This window comes from Nerophis lumbriciformis, linkage group LG08, assembly GCF_033978685.3.
Source record: "Nerophis lumbriciformis linkage group LG08, RoL_Nlum_v2.1, whole genome shotgun sequence".
Taxonomy (NCBI): domain Eukaryota; kingdom Metazoa; phylum Chordata; class Actinopteri; order Syngnathiformes; family Syngnathidae; genus Nerophis; species Nerophis lumbriciformis.
In genome coordinates, this window is record NC_084555.2 from 37304838 (window position 1) to 37332205 (window position 27368).

Below are 27368 nucleotides of genomic sequence, written 5' to 3' on the forward strand. Positions count from 1 at the left end.
GACAGATACTGTATTAGATGATAACAGCTGCCTTGAACTAATTAGCCTTGAGTATCTGTTAATGGGAACATCATTGTGTTTCTATGGACACCAATCAGAGATTGATTGATTGAAACTTTTTATTAGTAGATTGCGCAGTACAGTACATATTCCGTACAATTGACCACTAAATGGTAACACCCGAATAAGTTTTTCAACTTGTTTAAGTCGGGATCCACGTAAATCAATTCATGGTAGATAATGACCTAATACATTTAGCAGTTCTCCTTCTTTCTGCCACATCAGCCTCGATGTTGTGGATAATCCCAAATATTTCCCTGAACTTTTTTACACCTCTCTTTATGGCAAACTCCATTAAAGAATACAAAATGAATATTTTAATTGTGTTTTCTGATAATGCTTTAGTTATTTTAGCTGAAACAGAGAGAGGCAAACGGAAATTAAATGAAAATGGATGGATGAATAGACAGCTCGATAAAAGTCAATGTTTACAGTTCCATAAGCACCTTTTGTTAGACCTTTTTATTAATTTACCTTAAAAGGAATACAACTTCTTGCAGTGCATCCGCAATATACTCAGAGCACTTCACTTTTTCCACATACAGTATGCTTATGTCCCAGCATTTTCATAAAATGTGCATGTCACCCCTTAAAATTCCACACTAAACACCCATAATGACAGTAAGGAAAACACATTTTTTCAAATTAATTAAAAGTACTAAACTAAGAAGTATCCACAGCTTTTCTGCAGTACTTTTATACACTTGGCATCAATTACCACCTTTCAAAATATTATTCCACATGCTTGGCACGCTAACTTTGTAGTAGTACTGCTCTCCACCCTGACTTTATTAATATTTTATTTTGTAAAAATGCTAAAATAATGGTATATACCGGTACATAAATTATTTTTTTTGGTTAGAGGTTTTTATTATTAATCATTACTATCAAAATGTTAATCTTTTCGCTCCACCATTATGGCTCTTGCATTATTCTTCACATTTTCTTAATTCAAGTTTTTTTTTTGTCTTTTAGTTTAATAAATGTGTTTTTTTGTTTTATTATTACAATGTGCTTCAAGCTGCAAATTGCAGCTTTTGGGACAACACTGCTTTTATAGCTCTTTGAGCACAAGACATGGCGTAAACACAATTGTTGGTGTCTATTTTGCTTGTTAGCTTCTGTTGTCATAAACAAAAGATGATGATTTCAGCGAAGAAGAGTGTTATTGCAGCTGGAACCAATCATTGCATTACAACAGTCATTTCTCAATGTTGAAACAAAATCGGAAGAGAAGGCGCTCCCGGAGTTGGGCTGTATGTCCTCTGAACAAGTCTTGTGTGTGCCATGTATGTTGGCCGGTTTGCTACTGTACAGTAGTAACCCTAAAAACCTGTACTAAAAACACCACACTTTGCCACACAAGAAGGCAATACGTCTACTTACCGTATCTAGAGAGTTTGCGGCCCTCAGATCAGGAAGGAAGCCAACTTCAAGCAGGTGAAGCAAAAAGCTCTGGTCCTCAATACCATACACTCTGTCCAGGAACAGCACCATAGGGGCCTTGTGGTCTGGACAAAAGATAGCTGACATGTCGGGTTCTGTCACAGAACCGTCTGAGAGAGAGATAGAAAGCACTTTGTGTTACATTTGGATGTAAGAAACCTTAAATATAACCTACAGTAAGTGATTAAGTTCTCAATACTATATGGTATGTGTGGCTATTGAGCAGATGAGACCTTTCTGTCTACCCTGCTGGCCTACTGCCAGAACTGATGGCTGCACAATTAAGAGGCAAGTCTTGCTATGCTTAAGCAGATCAATCATCAGAGCAAGACAGCTCGGTGTACGAGCGATATGGCTTACTCAGAGCTGTGGGAGTGCACAGAAAAGTGCTTGGCTGATTAAAAAGGCATGAGCAGTAAAATGAATTCAATAACCTTCATCTCTGCCAGAAAATTTTCTATTGTAAGCAATGACACAGGAGGCACCCCAGTTGTAGTATGCAAATATATTTAGTTATTTAAAGGCCTACTGAAATGCGATTTTCTTGTTTAAACGGGGATAGCAGGTCCATTCTATGTGTCATACTTGATCATTTCACGATATTGCCATATGTTTGCTGAAAGGATTTAATAGAGAACATCGACGATAAAGTTTGCAACTTTTGGTCGCTGATAAAAAAAGCCTTGCCTGTACCGGAAGTAGCAGACGAGTAGCGTGACGTCACAGGTTGTGGAGCTCCTCACATCAGCACATTGTTTACAATCATGGCCACCAGCAGCGAGAGCGATTCGGACCGAGAAAGCGACGATTTCCCCATTAATTTGAGCGAGGATGAAAGATTTGTGGATGAGGAAAGTGAGAGTGAAGGAGCGATTCAGATAGGGAAGATGCTGTGAGAGGCGGGTGGGACCTGATATTCAGCTGGGAATGACTAAAACAGTAAATAAACACAATACTCTATTAGCCACAACACAACCAGGCTTATATTTAATATGCCACAAATTAATCCCGCATAACAAACACCTCCCGTCCATATAACCCGCTAATACAACTCAAACACCTACACAACACACTCAATCCCACAGCCCAAAGTACCGTTCACCTCCCCAAAGTTCATACAGCACATATATTTCCCCAAAATCCCCAAAGTTACGTACGTGACATGCACATAGCGGCACAAAGGTACGGGCAAGCGATCAAATGTTTGGAAGCCGCAGCTGCATGCGTACTCACGGTACCGTGTCTGCGTATCCAACTCAAAGTCCTCCTGGTAAGAGTCTCTGTTGTCCCAGTTCTCCACAGGCCAATGGTAAAGCTTGACTGTCATCTTTCGGGAATGTAAACAATGAAACACCGGCTGTGTTTGTGTTGCTGCAGCCACCCGCAATACACCGTTTCCCACCTACAGCTTTCTTCTTTGCTGTCTCCATTGTTCATTGAACAAATTGCAAAAGATTCACCAACACAGATGTCCAGAATACTGTGGAATTTTGCGATGAAAACAGACGACTTAATAGCTGGCCACCATGCTGTCCCAAAATGTCCTCTACAATCGGTGACGTCACGCGTAGACGTCATCATACCGAGACGTTTTCAGCAGGGTATTTCGCGCAAAATTTAAAATTGCACTTTAGTAAGCTAACCCGGCCGTATTGGCATGTGTTGCAATGTTAAGATTTCATCATTGATATATAAACTATCAGACTGCGTGGTCGGTAGTAGTGGGTTTCAGTAGGCCTTTAAAAAAAATATATCGCCTACTGTATGTTTTCATCAGGCTGGTTCTTTTAACATATACAGTAAGTGAATACACTCCACATATTTTGGAAAACATTTTTATTACACTATATCCTCTCAAAAGACAATAAAAATGTGATATACTTTGGAGTAGTCAGTGTACAGTCATGGCCAGAAATTTAGGTATTGACCAAAGTCTTGTCCTTTAATAACTTTGCTGCTTCATTGTTTATTTGTGTGATCCCGCAGAAAGTGTTTGTTTTTCTCAGTACTGTATATAACAGACACATCTAGTGTTTTCTTAAAAAATGCTGAGGTAGCCGCGTTACTAAAACTAAAAGAAGACAGTACAGTATCTAGAGCACTTTGCAAGCTGTACACTGACTACTATATGTTAAGAGCGAATACGTTTTTTTTAATGTAATAGTCAATTGAGACTGAATAATAAAATGGTTTGTGAAATGTGAAAAGTATACAGCGGTGCCACAATGTTTTTTAGTCATTTGTTATGAAAGGTCAGACAAAAAACAAAACATACAAAAACCAAAGCAATGTTTCCCCTTCGAAACAATGTAAGTCCAATAAATCTATTCCAGACTCCCCAAGCCAAACCCATTTTCTAAGGAATGATTATAGTTTTACATGCAGAAAACAATTATAAATATATATAAACGATGAATGAATCGGCTAAATGAACATTTAACATCACTTTTACCTTTTTGATAACTCTTGTTGGCGAATACGGCCACCTTTCGTAGCTAGGAGTTATTTCTTGAACTAACTTTTCTCACCTTCTTTATTAAAGAAAGGTTTTTGGCCCCATGGTGGATTATTTTGCAGTTGTATTTAATTTTTAAAAAGTACAGAGACTGACTCAACAACCCGTGTGGAATTATTTGTTTGGGCTCCAGATTTGACTAGGATGATACGGACACAAACAGGATAGTTTTTTTTGTGCAATGTTTGGCCAAAACATTTGGCCAATATTTTCATCAACAACTAAATCATATGAAACGTGGGGCATACTGTACAAAAACTGAGGTACCACTGTGCTCACTATTGTGAGATTCTGTAAGTGTGGTGCTCTGGCCCTAAAAGGTGCAATCACTATAGATTCCACTAATTAGGTCTTTGGAGTAAATGTTCATGTAGATTGAATCAGGAGGAGCCATATTTTATTCAAGTTCATAAATAAGATACCTTTATTAATGATAGGGGTTTTGAGTGGTATGCTGATGATTCCCACCAGATCCTCAGTAGGCACCAAGGAGCGTAAAATGGCCCGAATACGGAGAGCTTCCCCTTTCCCCTTGTTGATAAGCTGAAAACAGAAAAAAATAACAATGTAAATGCAAAAAATAATATCCATCCATCCATCTTCTTCTGCTTATCCAAGGTCGGGTCGCGGGGGCAGCAGCCTAAGCAGGGAAGCTCAGACTTCCCTCTCCCCAGCCACTTCGTCCAGCTTCTCCCGGGGGATCCCGAGGCGTTCCCAGGCCAGCCGGGAGAGATAGTCTTCCCAACGTGTCCTGGGTCTTCCCCGTGGCCTCCTACCGGTTGGACGTGCCCTAAACACCTCCCTAGGGAGGCGTTCGGGTGGCATCCTGAAGAGATGCCCGAACCACCTCATCTGGCTCCTCTTGATGTGGAGAAGCAGCGGTTTTACTTTGAGCTCCCCCCGGATGACAGAGCTTCACCCTTTTCCGGGCGAGAACCATGGACTCGGACTTGGAGGTGCTGATTCCCATCCCAGTCGCTTCACACTCGGCTGCGAACCGATCCAGTGAGAGCTGCAGATCTTGGCCAGATGAAGCCATCAGGACCACATCATCTGCAAATAGCAGAGACCTAATCCTGCAGCCACCAAACCAGATCCCCTCAACGCCTTGACTGCGCCTAGAAATTCTGTCCATAAAGGTTATGAACAGAATCGGTGACAAAGGGCAGCCTTGGCGGAGTCCAACCCTCACTGGAAACGTGTCCAACTTACTGCCGGCAATGCGGACCAAGCTCTGACACTGATCATACAGGGAGCGGACCGCCACAATCAGACAGTCCGATACCCCATACTCTCTGAGCACTCTCCACAGGACTTCCCGGGGTACACGGTCGAATGCCTTCTCCAAGTCCACAAAGCACATGTAGACTGGTTGTAAAAAATAATATTAAAAGATAAAGATCCGGCAAACTCACATGCATCTCTGGAGCACAACGTCCCAAAAGGTCAATGAGTGCGGAGTAGAAGGACATGATGGCATTGCCCATGTGGACTACCTCCTCTTCATCGTCACCATCAGCGGATCTAAAGGATGGGGGAGAACACAAGCAGAGAAAATGCATTCCTTGAGTCTGAGAAAAGGGATGAGCAGCTAATCTTATGGCCAGCTCCTTTGTATTGATTCAATAAGCTTTGCTGGATCTGTAGGGCTCACGCATCAGAGCTGACTCCCTGGACAGAACCAGGCAGGTCCAAAGCCGGAGTCTCAGAGATCTTGATTGCTTCTTTCATAGCAGCCAGGAGTCCGTTCCCTCCCTCCCCCCTCAGGGCAGGTCCAAAACACTCGGGGCGACGGATGAGCAGCTTGACCACAACACTGGAGTTCTCCTCCACACTCTCACCTTGTAAATATAAAAAAAAGACATTTGAACAATATGTTTATTATTGTGGTTTGCATGAGGAGCAATATGCTAAATTTTTAATTTTCCTAATATTTAATCCCTAAGTAAGCTTGTCCCATTCCTTCCCTACCACATATGTATGTACAGTATGTATGAAGTCAGTAAAAGCAACTTTCTGTTGTGGAATGAATGGGTAATGCTCCTCTTCTTTTTTTGTTGGACTTTATTAAAGGGACTGTTCGCAACCTTAAGCAGCTACCTCAAAGGTGCTAATTATCAAAAGTGTTGTAAGCATTATATTCTGCCCTCTTCTGGTTTTGAGTACATAAATTATGCCCCACGTAATATACACACACACACAAACACACTTTATTTAAATTTGTTGTCAGCTAATGACAGTAATTTGTCAAAGTTTAGCTGGTAACGTTGGCTGTCATCAAATGTATAGCCCAGGGATGCACAAAGTACAGTGTATATATATATATATATATATATATATATATATATATATATATATATATATATATATATATATATATATATATATACATATATATATATATATATGTATATATGTATATATATATATATATATAGAAAGTAGTAAGTAAGTAGTATATTTGGTTCTATTTTTTTTCTTTGTTTTTTGTCTAATGCTTTAATCTGGTACATGTTTATTTTGACCATATATATATATATATATATATGTGTATATATATATATATATATATATATATATATATATATATATATATATATATATATATATATATAAGTAAGTAAGTAGTATATTTGGTTCTATTTTTTTTCTTTGTTTTTTGTCTATATATATATATATATATATATATATATGGTCAAAATAAACATGTACCAGATTAAAGCATTAGACAAACAACAAAGAAAAAAAATAGAACCAAATATACTACTTACTTACTACTTTCTGTATGTTTGATGATTTGTGTGCATTCTGTTATGTTGAATATGTGTAAAGATTGTTTTGCAAGATTTTGAAGTGTGCAAAATCCCTCAAAAATGTCCTATTTGGTGCAGTAATAATGATAGTGAAGAATAATGATAAAAACATTTATAACTCAGGTTTGGTTTAGATATGACACATTAATGTGCTTTGGCACCTATAAAGCACAGCTAAGATGTGGATGTTTTGTTTAGATAGTTTTGCACATATTGGTTCACCTACATTTTAGTATCTGTAATGTACAAAATGTATCAAAGTGGCCCCCACATCCTTCAATTTTTCTGTATGTAGACCTTGCAAGAAAAATGTGTGTCTATGTGCTCATGGTACAGGCATGTACATGTGTATGAAACAGCTTGGAGTGACAGCTACAAAAAGGCAGCCAATTTGTATTTGATATAATTGGTACAAAAAAACTAGAGAGTCCCACAACTAAAGAGTGTTTTGAAATAGGAGCTGTCTCTCAGCCTACAAAAATTTGAGTTACAAGCGTTGCCGCCATTAGTTGCCGCCACATTGAACCATAAGATTCGCCTAAAACATCTGGTCGTACACAATAGCATTAGATCATTGCTAGAAAACGACATGAAAATTGTCTTTCCTAACCTGCGAAGGAAAAAAGCAAGTGTGAAGGACAGTGCTAAGAAGGAGTGGATGATATTCACTGAAGTAAAAAAATAAAAAAATAATCAATTGAGTGTCTTGCTAACTTGGCGAAGCATTTCGAGCGAATCACTGCTAGTCTGCACCATACTAAAGCCGAATGTTAAAATAATTTATAAACGGCGGACATGTATCTATAAATATATGGGATAAGTTGATTGGCAAGACTAAATTGGCCCTAGTGTGTGAATGTGAGTGTGAATGTTGTCTATCTGTGTTGGCCCTGTGATAGGAAGGGGATACTGTTGAAGTCCACTCTCCAGAGTAAATGCTGTAAATTATTATTCTATTACTTTACTCTAGTTGTTAATGGGACATTCTACATTCTTGCAATATTTCTTACATTTGTTTTTCATTATAAAAGCTCGGTCACAGAACCAATTACTGTTACGGTAATTACCGTATTTTTCGGAGTATAAGTCGCACCGGAGTATAAGTCGCACCGGCCGAAAATGCATAATAAAGAAGGAAAAAAACATATATAAGTCGCACTGGTGTATAAGTCGCATTTTTTTGGGAAATGTATTTGATAAAACCAACACCAAGAATAGACATTTGAAAGACAATTTAAAATAAATAAGGAATAGTGAACAACAGGCTGAATAAGTGTACGTTATATGAGGCATAAATAACCAACTGAGAACGTGCCTGGTATGCTAACGTAACATATTATGGTAAGAGTCATTCAAATAACTATAACATATAGAACATGCTATACGTTTACCAAACAATCTGTCACTCCTAATCGCTAAATCCCATGAAATCTTATACGTCTAGTCTCTTACGTGAATGAGCTAAATAATATTATTTGATATTTTACGGTAATGTGTTTATAATTTCACACATAAGTCGCTCCTGAGTATAAGTCGCACCCCCGGCCAAACTATGAAAAAAACTGCGACTTATAGTCCGAAAAATACGGTATATACTTTTTAAACGTATTTTATGTTAAACCACTAATGGTAAGATAAAATAGCCTGTGGTGTTCCTGTTTTGTTTTTGTTTTTGTTTTTATTTTCTAATGAAACTTTGATTAAGTTGCAAACAATCATTTTAATTGTACTGTTCTACCGCATGTGGGTGGTGATTATACAATATTTAGTATATACCTGTACAAGAAAATGCAATTCATGTAAACCACACAGTTTCACATTCCCATAGCTAAAGGCCAAACTCCATCTCACGCAACTGAAGGAAGGCTTTAAAACTTGCACTTGAGTCATTAACTTCATATTGTATGTAAAGTGATGAAAGTAGTACAAATCACTTAGATTTTACTAAACGTGGAAATGTTAACAGCAATAATACCATTAACAAAGACAGCAAACCGCAGGAAGGAAAGGTAACGCTCTCCCTCAATGGGGTTCCAGCCGATATCTGGATAACCTTTCGCCAGGAGCATCGGACAACTCTGGAGACCGCAGCCCGCCAAGTATGTGACCACCTGCAGGTACAATAAAAGCATAACATTTTATAACACTGGATTTTAATTTCATAAAATAATGGTACAATGAATTTAAGGAGCTCCACCTTGTCAAGATCCGGTTCTTCGAGTGCCAGAGCCAGACCGTTGTTGTCCATGACTGAGGAAGCAGCCACATCAAGAGGAGTGGAACCTCTCATAGCTGGAGAAGCTGCAATAATAATCACATTAGATAGACATTTATCTAGATCTAGGCTATTCCGGCTAGTACACTGTATTATCGATAGAAATAACAATGATAATATTTTAGATGTTCAATACAGCCTAAAATGATTGTACCTTTAAAAGTACAGTATGTTTCAATCCAACACAGAGTAGTTTTGGATCTTACACAATAATATTTAGCTCCACCCACCAAGGCCGACGCTGCTATTCTCCAGCAGGTAACTCAGGTGGTCAAACATGGCTTTTTGATTTTGGCGACTGATCCGGCAAAAGTAACACAGGAAGCGACAACAGCTGGCTACCATCTTGGGGAAGGCGATTTCCTATAAGGTGGCAAAATTACAGTAGATAAAATATGAGCAAACATGGACTGCAATGTTGTTTTATCAAATCTACATCGCCAATGAAAAAAACTAAATAAAATAAAGGAAAACAATATAAAAAGTGGCTAAATAATTACATTTCGACTCACCAATGAGACCGATATTGTCAGAAAGGGCTAATAAAATATGTTTATTATTGCAGGGAGGAAGTTGGGCTTTACCACTTGAAAGTTAAAGGTTCCAATAGTGCATCCAATAAATAAAATAATCAATAAAGAATAATTGTAAATATTTTTGTTGGACTAAACAGAGGGACCGCATTGAGGGAAAAAAAAAGATGAATGACTTTTATTTCTGAGAAAAAAAATCGATATATTTTTGGGAGAAAAGGTCATGGCTTTTGGAGATGAAGAAACAGAAATAATTTTAAGTGCATCAATTTGCCCGAAATTAAAAAAATACAAATACAACTTTATTTAAACTACAAACATTCTTTCCACTTGCACCATTTGATACTGAAAAATAACAATTAATAAATTCAAAGAATAATAATGCCTTCAAATTGATCAGCAACATTAACTGAGGAACACGATATATAAAATTCACAAAACAAAAATATGCAGATGTATTTATATGTTTTTGTGAAAATAGGGAAGTCAGGATTAATGGTTACGATGAGCGTGATGAAGTGCACAGCTTTTCGTTGTGGCGTTTGATGAATGATACATACTGCATGATACACATCTCTTCCATGATGTGAATATTTGATGTACACGGTATGTGATTTGGTCCTTTGTGTGATGTGATACAAGCAACTAAATAGAGTGTGAAATGCCCCTCCAATAAATAAGCTCATACAGTATAAAAACACTCCTTTCAACACGATTCAGTTGAAAAGCCTAGCACATGTTTAAAGTAGAGCTATGCCATTAGAGACTAAATATACTTATTTGCTCATGCAGTTGGTGAGTTAAATGTGTCCCTTTCATTTTGCCTCCTCCAGGTGAGGGTTCATCTCCTTGGGTCTTTATCAATGCTAATATGAACACAAAAAACTCCTATACTGTAAGCAAGCAGCAATAATTATATGGAGCTAGTTCAGTGAACTATGTGTGGGTCTCTTTAAAAGGGAAACACATGTTTTGAGAATTTTACCCATCATCCACAATGGGACAAGAACACATGTATTTCCCTTTAATGTGCATTCTAAATAGTGCGAGTCAGACCTGGCTAAGAAGGCAGGCAATGGGATTCATCTATTACACCTATAAAGCATGTTATAAAACTAAAAAAAAAACAGCAATCATCCTGCATATTTACCAAGCTATACTCTAGCAACTTTGTTATTGTAAGAGCTAACACCGAGGAACTACTCTTCTGGAGTTGTGACCAGTGTTACGAAAATTATTACTTTAAACAAGTAATTAATTGCAGTTACTTGTTAATTTACCAATAAACTAATTGAATTACTAGCAGAATGAGTCTTTAATAGATGTTAATTAATCACCAGGAGAGTAGCTAGCTGCTAGTTAGCTTGAGCTGCTAAAAATGATGTATTAATTGCGACCTTACATAAAATTAAGAAGGAGCTTGAGCGACTGCTGCTGCCAGTTCATGCTCAATTATAATCAATGCATCTCACTTGTTTAGTAGAGGGTTGTAGCACAAAGCCGGGAAGTTGGTCACCTTTGAAAATTCACACTAGCCACTTGATTCCATATGGCTCTCAACTTGGCTCTCAACAATTGGAATGCAGCATAAGACCATTGCAACATCGCTAGAAAGTAGAGGTGGGAATCTTTGGGCACCTCACAATTCGATTATGATTCAGGAGCTACGATTCGATTAAAAATCGATTATTGATGCATCTTTAATTTATGTATATTGATGCAGTTTTACATTTGTTTTTGTTTCACTGAATAAGCATTTATCTCTTGTAAAAAAAACAAAAAAACAATTCATTTGGAATGAGAAAGTTAAATGAATTCCCATCACATTTATTAAATTAATGAAAATGTGTACAAAGCTTATAGTAAAGGAGCTGGTCGGAACTCTCGGTGAGGTGACTCGCTTCAGTCAGCCAAATTTTAGAACTGTCTGCATTACTTTATTTACAATAAATACATCGATTATCGACTGTTGACGTTTACTAATCGATTCTATAATCCTCCATGTCCGAATTGCAATGCATCTAAAATTGATTATTTCCCCCACCTCTACTAGGAAGCCTTCTATTTCTATCTGCAGGGTGAGGATCATCTGAATTTAGCAGCCTAAGGAGAGCATAAGTAATAAAATATATAACCAGCCCATCAGTCGGCATCCCAGTGAGAGTTAACATTGTAAGTCAATCAATCAATCAATCAATCAATCTTTATTTATATAGCCCTAAATCACAAGTGTCTCAAAGGGCTGTACAAGCCACAACGACATCCTCGGTACAAAGCCCACATACGGGCAAGGAAAAACTCACCCCAGTGGGACGTCGATGTGAATGACTATGAGAAACCTTGGAGAGGACCGCATATGTGGGTAACCCCCCCCCTCTAGGGGAGACCGAAAGCAATGGATGTCGAGTGGGTCTGACATAATATTGTGAGAGTCCAGTCCATAGTGGATCCAACATAATAGTAAGAGTCCAGTCCATAGTGGGGCCAGCAGGACACCATCCCGAGCGGAGACGGGTCAGCAGCGTAGAGATGTTCCCAGCCGATGCACAGGCGAGCGGTCCACCCCGGGTCCCGACTCTGGACAGCCAGCACTTCATCCATGGCCACCGGACCTGTGCCCCCCCCCCCCCTCAAGGAAAAGGGGAGCAGAGGAGAAAAGAAAAGAAACGGCAGATCAACTGGTCTAACAGGGGGGCTATTTAAAGGCTAGAGTATACAAATGAGTTTTAAGATGGGACTTAAATGTAGCATCTCTAATTGTTACCGGGAGGGCATTCCATAGTACTGGAGCCCGAATAGAAAACGCTCTATAGCCCGCAGACTTTTTTTGGGCTCTGGGAATCACTAATAAGCCGGAGTTCTTTGAACGCAGATTTCTTGCCGGGACATATGGTACAATGCAATCGACAAGATAGGACGGAGCTAGACCGTGTAGTATTTTATACGTAAGTAGTAAAACCTTAAAGTCACTTCTTAAGTGCACAGGAAGCCAGTGCAGGTGAGCCAGTATAGGCGTAATATGATCAAACTTTCTTGTTCTTGTCAAAAGTCTAGCAGCCGCATTTTGTACCAACTGTAATTTTTTAATGCTAGACATAGGGAGACCCGAAAATAATACGTTACAGTAGTCGAGACGAGACGTAACGAACGCATGAATAATGATCTCAGCGTCGCTAGTGGATAAAATAGAACGAATTTTTGCGATATTACGGAGATGAAAGAAGGCCGTTTTAGTAACACTCTTAATGTGTGATTCAAACGAGAGAGTTGGGTCGAAGATAATACCCAGATTCTTTACTGATTCGCCTTGTGTAATTGTTTGGTTGTCAAATGTTAAGGTGGTATTATTAAATAAATGTCGGTGTTTAGCAGGACCGATAATCAGCATTTCCGTTTTCTTGGCGTTGAGTTGCAAGAAGTTAGCGGACATCCATTGTTTAATTTCATTAAGACACGCCTCCAGCTGACTACAATCCGGCGTGTTGGTCAGCTTTAGGGGCATGTAGAGTTGGGTGTCATCAGCATAGCAATGAAAGCTAACACCGTATTTGCGTATGATGTCGCCTAGCGGCAGCATGTAAATACTAAAGAGTGCAGGGCCAAGAACCGAACCCTGAGGAACTCCGCACGTTACCTTAACATAGTCCGAGGTCACATTATTATGGGAGACGCATTGCATCCTGTCAGTAAGATAAGAGTTAAACCACGACAAAGCTAAGTCTGACATACCAATACGTGTTTTGATACGCTCTAATAAAATATTATGATCGACGGTATCGAAAGCAGCGCTAAGATCAAGAAGCAGCAACATAGATGACGCATCAGAATCCATCGTTATCAGTAGATCATTAGTCATTTTTGCGAGGGCTGTCTCCGTAGAGTGATTTGCCCTGAAACCGGATTGAAAAGGTTCACAGAGATTGTTAGACACTAAGTGTTCATTTAGCTGCTGTGCGACAATTTTTTCGAGGATTTTCGAAATAAAGGGAAGGTGGGACACCGGTCGGTAGTTTACCATGAGGTCAGGATCAAGGTTAGGTCTTTTGAGCAGAGGATGAATAACCGCTTTCTTGAATGCTAGGGGAACAGTGCCAGAGGAAAGTGATAAGTTTATAATATTTAGCACTGATGGACCTAATAATACAAAAAGCTCCTTGATAAGTTTCCCAGGAAGTGGGTCAAGTAAACATGTTGTTTGTTTTATCCCACTTACACGCTGTAATAGTTCCTCTAATGTTATTTCATCAAAAAGAGAGAGACTATTTTGTATTGCAGTATCCGTCGTAGATACAGTTGTATCTGTGTTCATAGAACCCAGTTGTAGCTGGGATGCGTTGTCTTTAATCTCCTTTCTAATGAGTTCAATTTTCTTATTAAAGAAATTCATAAAGTCATCTGCCGAGTGGGTGGAGCTATTGGGAGGAGTCCCTTGTTGGGTTAGCGATGCTACTGTACTAAACAAAAATTTAGGGTCGTTTTTGTTGAGGCGGATGAGATTTGAGTAATATTTAGCTTTAGCTAAGGTAAGCATGCGTTTATACGATATTAAACTATCACTCCATGCTTGATGGAAAACCTCAAGCTTGGTCGCGCGCCATTTGCGTTCCAACTTTCTACATGATAATTTATGAGCTCTGGTTTCCTCTGTAAACCATGGGGTGCGCCTTTTAGGGGCCCTTTTTTGTTTTAGCGGTGCTATACTATCAATGGTTTTGCGCAGGGCATTGTCAAAGTTGTTAGTGAGGTTATCAATAGAGCCGACATAATTTGGGAATGGTGCCATTACCGAAGGCAGTAGGTCAGCAAGAGTCATCGTTGTGGCGGCATTAATGTTGCGGCTGCTATAGCAGTTATTATTATTATTAGTTTGTTGACAATGAGTCAGAACTTCGAATTTTATAAGGTAATGATCGGACATTACTTTAGTATACGGGAGTACCGTAACTTTGGAGGTGGTGACACCCCTGACCAGCACTAGATCTATCGTATTGCCGTTGCGATGCGTAGGTTCATTTATTATTTGTGTAAGACCACAGCTATCAATTATAGTCTGGAGCGCCACGCACTGAGGGTCCGATGGGGTATTCATATGGATATTAAAGTCCCCCATTATGATTATATTGTCTGCGTGCGTCACTAGATCAGCAACGAACTCTGAGAATTCATTAATAAAGTCCGAGTAGGGCCCTGGGGTGCGGTAGATAACAGCCATATCGAGAGGCAGCGGTGCGACAGACCTCATAGTAAGCACCTCAAACGATTTGTATTTATTATTTAGGTTAGGGGTAAGGTTAAAGTTTTCATTGTATATTAGTGCGACCCCCCCACCCCTTTTAAGGGGACGGGCAATATGCGCATTCGTATAGTTAGGAGGAGATGCCTCATTTAGCGCAAAAAATTTGTCTGGTTTGAGCCAGGTTTCGCTAAGACCAATGACGTTAAGATTGTTGTCTCTAATGACCTCATTAACTAATAACGTTTTGGGAGACAATGATCTTATGTTTAAAAAGCCCATATTATAAGTATTGGGCTGTTTTGACGAGTTTTTGTTTAAATTATCCGTAGTAGAAATATTAATAATGTTGCGTTTATTATACGTAGTGTACTTTAAATAGTTTCGACCATATCTAGGAATTGATACGACGGGAATTTTCTGATTGTTTGCTTGATGCTGCGATCGACTGAACGCATCATGATTTGCCACCTCAGTAGAATGCATATCTACCCCGGACACATTCACAACAGAAAACACATTATGTGAGTTGTGTGTTATTCTAAGAAAATTGCTATGCGTACAGGAATTATCCAGCCTGGTGCTGGCTAGTTCTAGCTTAACTGAAGTCACTGTTTTATGTTCTTATTTGAAAGGTTTAGCTATAGTGCCACATGATAATGCCCCAAACCTCTCGCCAAGTCTGCTGTTAATGGTAGCACGCACAGAAAGTGATCTTTATGTTGTTATTGACATTGATTTCACATAGCTACGGTTGCTATGCATTCTGCGAAATCAATGCGGCCAGGAAAGAAGTTACAGCAAAGCTTAAAAGAACCTCAATACTGTAAATATCACGTTTTCTTGCATGCACCTACAATTACATTACATTTGAAGAGTTCAGGTGCAAATATCGATAAACACCATTCTGCCAGTTATGAGCTGTGAGTACCACTAAATATTTTACCCCATTCCCAACAAAAGGATACAATCAAATGTTACACAAAAGCAAATTAACTGTTGTATTTCACTGTTGAATATTCCATTTTACCTCAGAAAGTGACAAGCGCCCCGCTGTCTTTGTGACAAAAACACACAAATCCTTCAGAACAAATCAGTGCATCAAAATTTGATGTCATCCAATATCAGCGCTCATATTTACGCGGTTCATGTCTGTTTTTTCCGTGGTTGCAACTAAATTAAAGCATCAATAATGAGTAACTTTGATGAAATCAGAGAAAGTGTGGTATCCTCGCCTAATGGGCACAAAAAGAGACGCTGTCCTGATCAGTCTGTTAGAGCAAGAAAGGTCGACACAGTGTGGTGGGAAAAATCCTGTGTACTGCCTGTGGATTTAATGTATAGGATATGTGTACAGCCACTACTCTCCTGAATGACGAACTGAATCGTGTGCTTACTGTGCTGTTGTTGTCTTGTGATGCAGCTGTCAAGTCCAGGGATCACTTAAAAAAAGGTGTTTCGATGAAACTAATTCCTTACAGTGATGGAATGAGCATTCCTCTGAAAAAAAACATCTGTTTCCACTGATTTTCAGGGTCAGCCTGGGCCGGTAAAGGATCAGTCTGTTTTCGCTAAAAAAAACGTTGTTTGTTGCAAAATTTGTACAAAATTATCAAAATACATTTTTTGTAATAAATAGGCATTTTTCAAATTGAGACTATTATTTTGGTTGTTAGAAACAATTCAGTTGCAACTGGAGATGCTCTTCTTTGGCCACCTCACGATTCGATTACGATTACGATTCAGGAGCTATGATAGTTTATGTACAGTATATTGCTGCAGTTTTACATTTCTTTTCATTTCTCTAAAAAAGCGTTTATCACTTGCAACTTTCAAAAACAGTGCATTTCTAATAAGAAATTCCCATCACATTTATTAAATACATGGACATGCGTGCAAAACTGGAACATAATAAAGGAGCTGGTCGGATCTCTCGGTGAGGTGGCCCGCTGCAGTCATCCAAATTTTAGAACTGTCTGCATTACTTTATTGACAATAAATAAATCAATTATCGCTGTGTAGCGACTTGTCCAGGGTGTACCCCGCCTTCCACCCGAATGCAGCTGAGATAGGCTCCAGCACCCCCCGCGACCCCGATAGGAACAAGCGGTAGAAAATGGATGGATGGAAATCAATTATCGACATTTACTAATCGATTTTATAATCGTCCTTGTTCGAATTGCGATGCTGCAAGAATCGCTTATTTCCCCCAACTCTAGCTGCTACCCACATCAGTGGGATGGCTGTTTCATGAAAAGCTCCACAAAAACTATTGGTATACTCAAAACATGAAGAATAGAGATATGTTTTTGCGCCTGAACTCTTCATACTGTATATAATTACAACATGAATAAAAAAAACAGTATTTGAGGCTTTTGGGTGTTTTTCAGAGTGCTTTTCTAAGCAGAATAGATCGTATCCCCATTACCTGCATTGCTAACCACCTCTTACGGGCAGATGTTCCACCAATTAGAATACACAGGAAAGGTAAAGAAAAGACAGGTGTGTTCTTGTCTCTCATAAACATACTTGCCAACCCTCCCGATTTTCCCGGAAGACTCCCGAATTTCAGTGCCCCAGCCGAAAATCTCTCGGGGCAACTATTCTCCCGAATTTCTCCCGATTTCCACTCGGACAACAATATTGGGGGCGTGTCTTAAAGACACTGCCTTTAGCGTCCTCTACAACCTGTCTTCACGTCCGCTTTTCCTCCATACAAACAGCGTGCCGGCCCAGTCACATAATATATGCAGCTTTTACACACACACAAAGTGAATGCAAGGCATACTTGATCAACAGCCATACAGGTCATATAAACAACTTTAACACTGTTACAAATATGCGTCACACTGTGAACCCACACCAAACAAGAATGACAAACGCATTTCGGGAGAACACCCGCACCGTAACACAACATAACAAATACCCAGAACCCCTTGCAGCACTTACTCTTCTGGGACGCTACAATATGCACCCCCCGCTACCACCAAACCCCCCCACCCCCCACCCCCAACTCAACCCCGCCACCCCACCTCCATCTTCGGAGGTCTCAAGGTTGGCAAGTATGCTCATAAGCAGTGTTCGTAATAACGGCGTTATATAGTAACAGCGTTAGTAACGCTGTTACTTTTACTAGTGACGAGTAATCTAATTACTTTTAGGTCCGTTACACGCCGACAACAAGAAGGGAAGAGGCACCATCACACTGTCACACAGCAGACAACAACAACATACGCACTTGTACACAATGGGAATAATGAACAACAAATCAATGATTGAAGTGACAAACTTGCCTTCCAAAATATACACTGTTTGTTGACAAGAAGATATGACAGCCATCAAAGCACATTTAATCTCTTTATTAAGGAGAGATAACACAATCCGGTGAAAAGATTCAAAAGAGCTGGCGTCAAAGCCGACAAAATGCGCTGCTAACTGCTAAAGCTAATAAGCACAGCTCCATTGAAACCCTCAATGACGTCACACGTCACTAGACGACAGGCCCGGCCACCTTTTAAAAACACAGACTCCGCACACTGCTCTCATAATAAACATATTTCAAATGCAAATGCCAGATATTTAAATGTTTATTTTTTTTAAGTATTGTAGAAATTACTTTCCCTAGTAATTAATTACATTTATAAAGAGTAATTCCATTAGTAAGTCAAATACTTTGTTGGTAAAGTAACAAGTAACAATAATTAATTACAAACCCTGTTTCCATATGAGTTGGGAAATTGTGTTAGATGTAAATATAAACGGAATACAATGATTTGCAAATCCTTTTCAACCCATATTCAGTTGAATGCACTACAAAGACAACATATTTGATGTTCAAACTCATAACATTTTTATTTTTTTTTGCAAATAATAATTAACTTAGAATTTCATGGCTGCAACACGTGCCAAAGTCGTTGGGAAAGGGCATGTTCACCACTGTGTTACATGGCCTTTACTTTTAACAACACTCAGTAAACGTTTGGGAACTGAGGAGACACATCTTTTAAGCTTCTCAGGTGGAATTCTTTCCCATTCTTGCTTGATGTACAGCTTAAGTTGTTCAACAGTCCGGGGGTCTCCGTTGTGGTATTTTAGGCTTCATAATGCGCCACACATTTTCAATGGGAGACAGGTCTGGACTACAGAAAGGCCAGTCTAGTACCCGCACTCTTTTACTCTGAAGCCACATTGATGTAACACGTGGCTTGGCATTGTCTTGCTGAAATAAGCAGGGGTGTCCATGGTAACGTTGCTTGGATGGCAGCATATGTTGCTCCAAAACCTGTATGTACCTTTCAGCATTAATGTCGCCTTCACAGATGTGTAAGTTACCCATGTCTTGGGCACTAATACACCCCCATACCATCACAGATGCTGGCTTTTCAACTTTGCGCTTATAACAATCCGGATGGTTCTTTCCCTCTTTGGGCCGGAGGACACGACGTCCACAGTTTCCAAAAACAATTTGAAATGTGGACTCGTCAGACCACAGAACACTTTTCCATTTTGTATCAGTCCATCTTAGATGAGCGCAGGCCCAGCAAAGCCGACTGCGTTTCTGGGTGTTGTTGATAAACGGTTTTCGCCTTGCATAGGAGAGTTTTAACTTGCACTTACAGATGTAGCGACCAACTTTAGTTACTGACAGTGGGTTTCTGAAGTGTTCCTGAGACCATGTGGTGACATCCTTTACACACTGATGTCGCTTGTTGATGCAGTACAGCCTGAGGGATTGAAGGTCACGGCTTAGCTGCTTACATGCAGTGATTTCTCCAGATTCTCTGAACCCGTTGATGATATTACGGACCGTAGATGGTGAAATCCCTAAATTCCTTGCGATAGCTGGTTGAGAAAGGTTTTTCTTAAACTGTTCAACAATTTGCTCATGCATTTGTTGACAAAGTGGTGACCCTCGCCCCATCCTTGTTTGTGAATGACTGAGCATTTCATGGAATCTACTTTTATACCCAATCATGGCACCCACCTGTTCCCAATTTGCCTGTTCACCTGTGGGATGTTCCAAATAAGTGTTTGATGAGCATTCCTCAACTTTATCAGTATTTATTGCCACCTTTCCCAACTTCTTTGTCACGTGTTGCTGGCATCAAATTCTAAAGTTAATGATTATTTGCAACAACAAAAAAGTTTATCAGTTAGAACATCAAATATGTTGTCTTTGTAGCATATTCAACTCAATATGGGTAGAAAATGATTTGCAAATCATTGTATTTCGTTTACATCTAACACAATTTCCCAACTCATATGGAAACGGGGTTTGTACTTTAAAAAGTTATTTTCAGAACACTGCTTATAAGGATTGTGGATGATGGGAAAAATCCCCAATAAATGCAGTTTACCCTTAATAAGATGTAGAAGCATAACTAAAACCAAGAATCCTACCTGGGATTTGTCTCCCCCAAGAACATTGACCATGACCTCCATGACAGTCTCATGCATGCCCAGTATTCTCATTAAATTAGGGTGCTGATAAAAGACCTTGTTGTTCATGATGTCACTGGTGAGAAACAAGAGAATTGACTATCAATATTACAGTAAAACAGCACAGATGGCAAACTAAGTCATTGATTGACATTGATTTGAGGTATAGTTTCACCAACCCAAGTCCATCAATCATGAGCTTCTCCTCCTCCTTCCCCATCCGAACAGAAAGCAGCGATCTGATCTGACCAAGCGAAGCCAGGAGCTTGATGGTGTCCTGGACCGAGGCAGCGCTGATGGTGTAAGTCTTCCTCATGGCCCTGAGCAGCTCGCCAATACTGTCATACTGCCTCCTCAGCAGGCTGAACATCTTCCGCACCAGCTCTGGGTCTTGGATATGACACTCCTGGGCCCAGCTGACCATAGTCTGCGAGATTAACTCCTTCAGGTTGGCTGCAAGACAAGGTGATGGATGCTGTTTAAAAGTGAAAAGGAAAACACAGCTCTCTGACAACAAAGGGCCTGATTTACTAAAATCCAAACACCATGTGGTAAACAGCAAGCCATAAAATACTGTGTACTATTAGTGGGCGTGTTGCGTCTGATTTATTAAGACTGCATGTGCAGTTGTGAAGTGGTGCAGACCGCCTTACTTAAATGAGGAATGTGCGTGTAATAAGGAGGCATCCCCACAGCTGACATTCATGTTATCATGCTCCTACCTGTGGCGTTTTGCTATGTTTTCAAACATTCAGGAGACATGTACTACTTTTTATAGGCTTTTTAGAAGCAGTGGTGCAGTGCATCTACAATGAAACCATTTTTTTTTTGTTTTTTTTTACCGCCAAAGGTTCGCTCATTGGAGAGAGGCTGCACTTTATATAGGCGCCAAAAAATGCAGACTTAAAAAAGTTGTTTTTCCATACAAAAAGTACTTTAAAGGGGAACATTATCACAATTTCAGAAGGGTTAAAACCATTAAAAATCAGTTCCCAGTGGCTTATTATATTTTTCGAAGTTTTTTTCAAAATTTTACCCATCACGCAATATCCCTAAAAAAAGCTTCAAAGTGCCTGATTTTAACCATCGTTATAAACACCCGTCCATTTTGCTGTGACGTCACATAGTGAAGCCAACACAAACAAACATTGCGGAAAGAACAGCAAGCTATAGCGACATTAGCTCGGATTCAGACTCGGATTTCAGCGGCTTAAGCGATTCAACAGATTACGAATGTATTGAAACGGATGGTTGTAGTGTGGAGGCAGGTAGCGAAAACGAAATTGAAGAAGAAACTGAAGCTATTGAGCCATATCGGTTTGAACCGTATGCAAGTGGGGGAAGAGTGGATCGTGAGATCGACAGGCGGATCGGTGCGGCGTCTTCAGTAATGCGGATGCTGTATCGATCCGTTGTGGTGAAGAAGGAGCTGAGCCGGAAGGCAAAGCTCTCGATTTACCGGTCGATCTACGTTCCCATCCTCACCTATGGTCATGAGCTTTGGGTCATGACCGAAAGGACAAGATCACGGGTACAAGCGGCCGAAATGAGTTTCCTCCGCCGAGTGGCGGGGCTCTCCCTTAGAGAAGGTGAGAAGCTCTGTCATTCGGGGGGAGCTCAAAGTAAAGCCGCTGCTCCTCCACATCGAGAGGAGCCAGATAAGGTGGTTCGGGCATCTGGTCAGGATGCCACCCGAACGCCTCCCTAGGAAGGTGTTTCGGGCACGTCCGATCGGTAGGAGGCCACGGGGAAGACCCAGGACACGCTGGGAAGACTATCTCTCCCGGCTGGCCTGGGAACGCCTCGGGATCCCCCGGGAGGAGCTGGACGAAGTGGCTAGGGAGAGGGAAGTCTGGGCTTCCCTGCTTAAGCTGCTGCCCCCGCGACCCGACCTCGGATAAGCGGAAGAAGATGGATGGATGGATGGCAAGCGAAACCGACGAAAACGACACGACAGCCAGCGACACGGGAGAAAGCGAGGACGAATTCGGCGATCACCTTCTAACCAACGATTGGTATGTGTTTGTTTGGCATTAAAGGAAACTAACAACTATGAACTAGGTTTACAGCATATGAAATACATTTGGCAACAACATGCACTTTGAGAGTGCAGACAGCCCAATTTTCATCAATTAATATATTCTGTAGACATACCCTCATCCGTGCTCTTTTCCTGAAAGCTGATCTGTCCAGTTTTGGAGTTGATGTCAGCAGGCCAGGGAAGCTAGGGTCGATAGAGGGTTTAGCTCGCTCGTCTGCGGGAACAAACTGCCGCCATTGCTTGCCGTGCTACCGAGGTCCTTTGTCCCTGAATTGCTCACACACTCCAGCAGATTCAATGGGGGTCTGGCGGCAGATTTCTTTGACTTTATTGTTGGAAATGCATCTGCTTTGAGTGTCGCAGGATATCCACACATTCTTGCCATCTCTGTCGTAGCATAGCTTTCGTCGGTAAAGTGTGCGGAACAAACGTTCAATTTCTTGCCACTTTCGCATCTTTGGGCCACTGGTGCAACTTGAATCCATCCCTGTTCGTGTTGTTACACCCTCCGACAACACACCGACGAGGCATGATGTCTCCAAGGTACGGAAAACAGTCGAAAAAAACGGAAAATAACAGAGCTGATTTGACTCGGTGTTTGAGAAAATGGCGGATTGCTTCCCGATGTGACGCCACGTTGTGACGTCATCGCTCCGAGAGCGAATATTAGAAAGGCGTTTAATTCGCCAAAATTCACCCATTTAGAGTTCGGAAATCAGTTAAAAAAATATATGGTCTTTTTTCTGCAACATCAAGGTATATATTGACGCTTACATAGGTCTGGTGATAATGTTCCCCTTTAATAATATATTTTGAATGTAAAAAAACGAACGTCATTAAAAACTAAATGTAAATGACACCAAACTGCATCAATTGACTTTGTTTTAATCAGCTCCTGAAAGGGGAACCACATGTTTTTGGGGAATTTTGCCAATCATTCACAATCCTTATGTAAGACAAAAACACCCATGTTTTTCTTTTTTTAATGCATACTAAATTTTAAATAAATGCGATCAAAAGTCCGCTTACAATGGAGCCAAAGGGAGTCGCTCTATTCTGCCTATAAAGCCCTTAAAACATCCAAACACCTCCATTAGGGTTTTATATACATGATGTAAGTATATATTTAATGTAGTAACAAGCACATTTATAATAATATTTAATATTTACGTTTATTGCTCATACAAAGCATATGCGGTGCATTAATTTAAAAAATGCATCTTGACTTTCGCTTTTTTTCAACATCGTCACTGATCATTACTCACTGCAAATTCATGAGAGCCAACAGACATAATAAACCATCATTTACTGTACAATGTCTGCTGTCATTAGGATGCCGACTGTTAGGATTTTCATATATTCCCATTTAGATGAAGAATGTCTCATAATCCTCACAAAGAAAAGGGGGATGGTACCAAGCGTCTTTTCATGTCGCTCTTGCCTTTCCCGGGTCTAAATTGGCTGTTAAAGTGTACCAGCTTGTCGCAATACATCCTCTTCCAGGGAGCAAGGAAGCAAGGACACAGTTTACCACTCGATAAGGTAAACATTGGCACACAAGCACGTGATCACGGTGCTGCTATAAATAGTTTGTCTTCGTTAGCGTTTTTAATAACAATATTAGGCAGGCCCGGCCCTAACCAATCTGGCGCCCTAGGCAAGATTTTAGGTGGCGCCCCCCCCACATCGGCAGTGAAGTGTATATACTCACAAGAAACCGAATAGCTTTGTCTTTGACCTTTTTTTTTTACTTACAACTATACCTAATATATAAAGGGGTGGAAAAGTGACTATTACCTGCAGGGCAAACATTAGCTAACCAGAAGGCAATAACAATGTAAACAAAAAACACCTGCTTAAAATATCTAATACAAATGTCCCAGAGGAATGTAGGTGGGAGTACTGTAATTACCTAACGTTACATTATTATTTTCCATAACAATTTAGCCCCCTCCACAATATTAACCCGACGTTAAAACAGAACTAGCTATTTATTGATTAGCAATTGCCGACTCATGTAACATTAGCTTAATGCTAAAAAGCCAGGTTACTATCACATTCTGTAACAGACAAATAATTTCATGTAGGCTAACGATTCCTACTTGCTACCTCTGTCTTTTCTCGTTTCTCCTCCTCTTCTTTTCTCTTTCTTTTTTCTTCCCTGGGCACCTGACAGTTTTGGCCGTTTTGACATCTTGTGTTGATTTTTTGATGTGGTGACGTCCAAAAAGAGTCATGATACGGGAAGGGAGGGGGCGCACCGTGCGGGGGGGGGATGTTGTAACAAATAATATTTCTATTAAATAGGCTTTACTTTGCATTTTAATTAACGTGGGATTATTTTTTGTATTTAGAAATAATAGTACCACCTTTTTTTCTCTCTTTTTTTTTTTCTTCTCTCCAACATTTGTGGCACTTGCGTGGCGCCCCCTGATGGACGGCACCCTTAGCATTTGCCTATACGGCCTATGCCACGGGCCGGCCCTGATATTAGGGCTGCAACAACTAATCGATTAAATCGATTAAAATCGATTATAAAAATAGTTGGCGATTAATTTAGTCATCGATTCGTTGTGTCTATGCTATGCGCATGCGCTGAGGATAGTTTTTTTTTTTTTAACCTTCATTTATAAACTGCAACATTTAAAAACAGCTGAGAAACAATAGTCAAAATAATAGGGGTGTAACGGTACGTGTATTTGTATCGAACCGTTTCGGTACGGGGGTTTCGTTTCAGTGCGGAAGTGTACAGAACGAGTTTCCACACGGACATATTAAGTAGCGTACTGCACGTTGTGTAAACAATACTCAAAACGCCGGACATTTGAGGCATTTATGAAACTTCGCCCTGACAGCATGCTAGCAGCTAACGGGCTACGATAGACTGACCATACGTCCTCTTTTCACCGGACATGTCCTCTTTTGCGGAGCTGTCAGGGCGGAGTTTCATAAATGCCTCAAATGTCCGGCATTTTGAGTTAGGGTTGCGTGTATTTTCAATGTACGTTCAGGGTTAAGAAGGCTAAAAACACAACAAATTGTGCATGCAGCAGCATTCGTGAGGGAGGGGGAGAGACAGAGAGAGCGAGAGAGTTATGATAAATGCGCATGCGTCGTCAGGCTCTGCTTTTTATCCATAGATTTATCACATTTAATTTTTTATTATCTATAGCAGGGGTGTCAAAAGATTGCATTTTTGTAACATTTTCCTTGTTTTATTTGGCAAGCTGAAAGAACATGGCGCCAGTATGCTGTTTTTTTCCCAATAAAATACTGGAAAGGATAGAAATGTAGTTTGTCTCTTTTATCCGATTATTAATCGATTAATCGTAGCAACAATCGACAGATTAATCAATTATCAAATTAATCGTTAGTTGCAGTCCTAAACAATATCACTAATACTTGGTGTATTGTTGGCGCTTTTTGGATGGTTATTTATTGGGTTTTTGTGGAGAATAAAGGACCTCCCACTGGCTCCCCTGTGAGCGGACTTTAAATTACATTTAATTTACGAGTTAGAATGCAAAAAAAATAATTCAAAAAATACATCCGTTGTCATGTCTTTCATAATGATTGTGAACAATAGGCAACATTCCAACATAAGTGCAGTTCTTAATTTCCCCTCGGGGAGTAATAAAGTATTTCTGATTCTGATTCCCCTTTTAGAACTTTAGCAGCTATAGAATTATAAAGCAGCAAGAGAACCAAAGAACAAACTGCTCCGCCAGCATTAATACCAGTGATGATACAGTAGTTCACTGTAAACAGCAAAATTCTGATCAATCATCATACTTCCAATGCAGAAACATCAGGAGGTTGCCTGCAGCCACAGCTTTTAATACCAATGTTTTTTGACCAGGTACTAATTGGACACCCTAGTAAGGATTTGTTTTGAATATACCAACAAGGGGACTAATGGACAATCTGCTGTGAGTTGAACAAAGGTGTTGATTAGATTTATTTTATTTTACGCTTTATGGACAAAAAGATTGGGACACTAAAGGCTTTATATTCACAATGGAGAAAATGCTGTTTTGCAACTATAACAGATTCCACTCCAGTCTTTGAGTGTCCATCCATCCATTTTCCATCACTTGTCCCTTTCGGGGTCGCGGGGGTGGCTGGAGCCTATCCCAGCTGCACTGGGGCAGACGACAGGGTACACCCTGGACAAGTCACCACCTCATCGCGGGGCCAACACAGATAGACAGACAACATTCACACACACATTCACACACTAGGGACAATTTAGTGTTGCCAATCAACCTATCCCCAGGTGCATGTCTTTGGAGGTGGGAGGAAGCCGGAGTACCCGGAGGGAACCCACACAGTCACGGGGAGAACATGCAAACTCCACACAGAAAGACCACAAGCCTGGGGATCGAACCCAGGACCTTTTTATTGTGAGGCACGCACTAACCAACATTTGTGTTCAAGTCTACCTTTATGTACTGCACCATAGAAATAAAGGTGTCTAAAACTACCCCTGATTGGTTAGATTAGCTCTTAGAGCAATAATTTTAAATTGGCGGCTTGGGGGGAAACCATAACATACCAAACCCCCAGTTCAATTCAAAACTTGGGAGACAAACATTTTTGGTGAAAATTCCCAAAAACACTATAGAGTGCTCCTGTTTCTAGATGACATTGGACCACTGCAAAAACATTGGAAGATCTTTGCATTGACATTTTAACCTCCTAAAGGCCAGTGTCCACTGCAGCAGACACTTGTATTTTGCATAACAAGGCATTTTTTCCCCCAGAAATGTGTAACTCATAAAAAACAAAAACAAATGTCCACTGAAGATGATGCTAGTTCTCAAATACATAATAATATTAAAGGGAGAAGTCTGCCACCCCCCACTCCGCCCAGTCTGGAAATGTGGCCCCTAGAACAATTGAGTTGAGTAGCCCCAAGTTACAAAAAATTACGGACAATGTTCAAATAACAAATTGTGGCAATAATGGAATAATACATAGAGTGTGGGAATAAAAAGTGGAACACTAAAAGAT

At 40.1% G+C, this 27368-nt stretch overlaps 1 protein-coding gene across 5 annotated transcripts in view; it reads right to left on the reverse strand.

Moving 5' to 3' along the window:
• Window positions 1–27368, reverse strand: part of LOC133611746 (ryanodine receptor 3-like) — a 359447-nt gene that overhangs the window by 101370 nt on the left and 230709 nt on the right. For all 5 annotated transcript variants that reach the window (XM_061968833.2, XM_061968834.2, XM_061968831.2 and 2 more), the window contains 9 exons: window positions 20494–20767; window positions 20276–20390; window positions 9340–9472; window positions 9032–9135; window positions 8810–8945; window positions 5676–5862; window positions 5437–5545; window positions 4444–4564; window positions 1447–1616 (listed from right to left, as the gene is read on the reverse strand). In XM_061968833.2, the coding sequence (XP_061824817.2) occupies window positions 1447–1616; window positions 4444–4564; window positions 5437–5545; window positions 5676–5862; window positions 8810–8945; window positions 9032–9135; window positions 9340–9472; window positions 20276–20390; window positions 20494–20767 (1349 nt within the window). The remainder of the gene's footprint in view (window positions 1–1446; window positions 1617–4443; window positions 4565–5436; window positions 5546–5675; window positions 5863–8809; window positions 8946–9031; window positions 9136–9339; window positions 9473–20275; window positions 20391–20493; window positions 20768–27368) is intronic.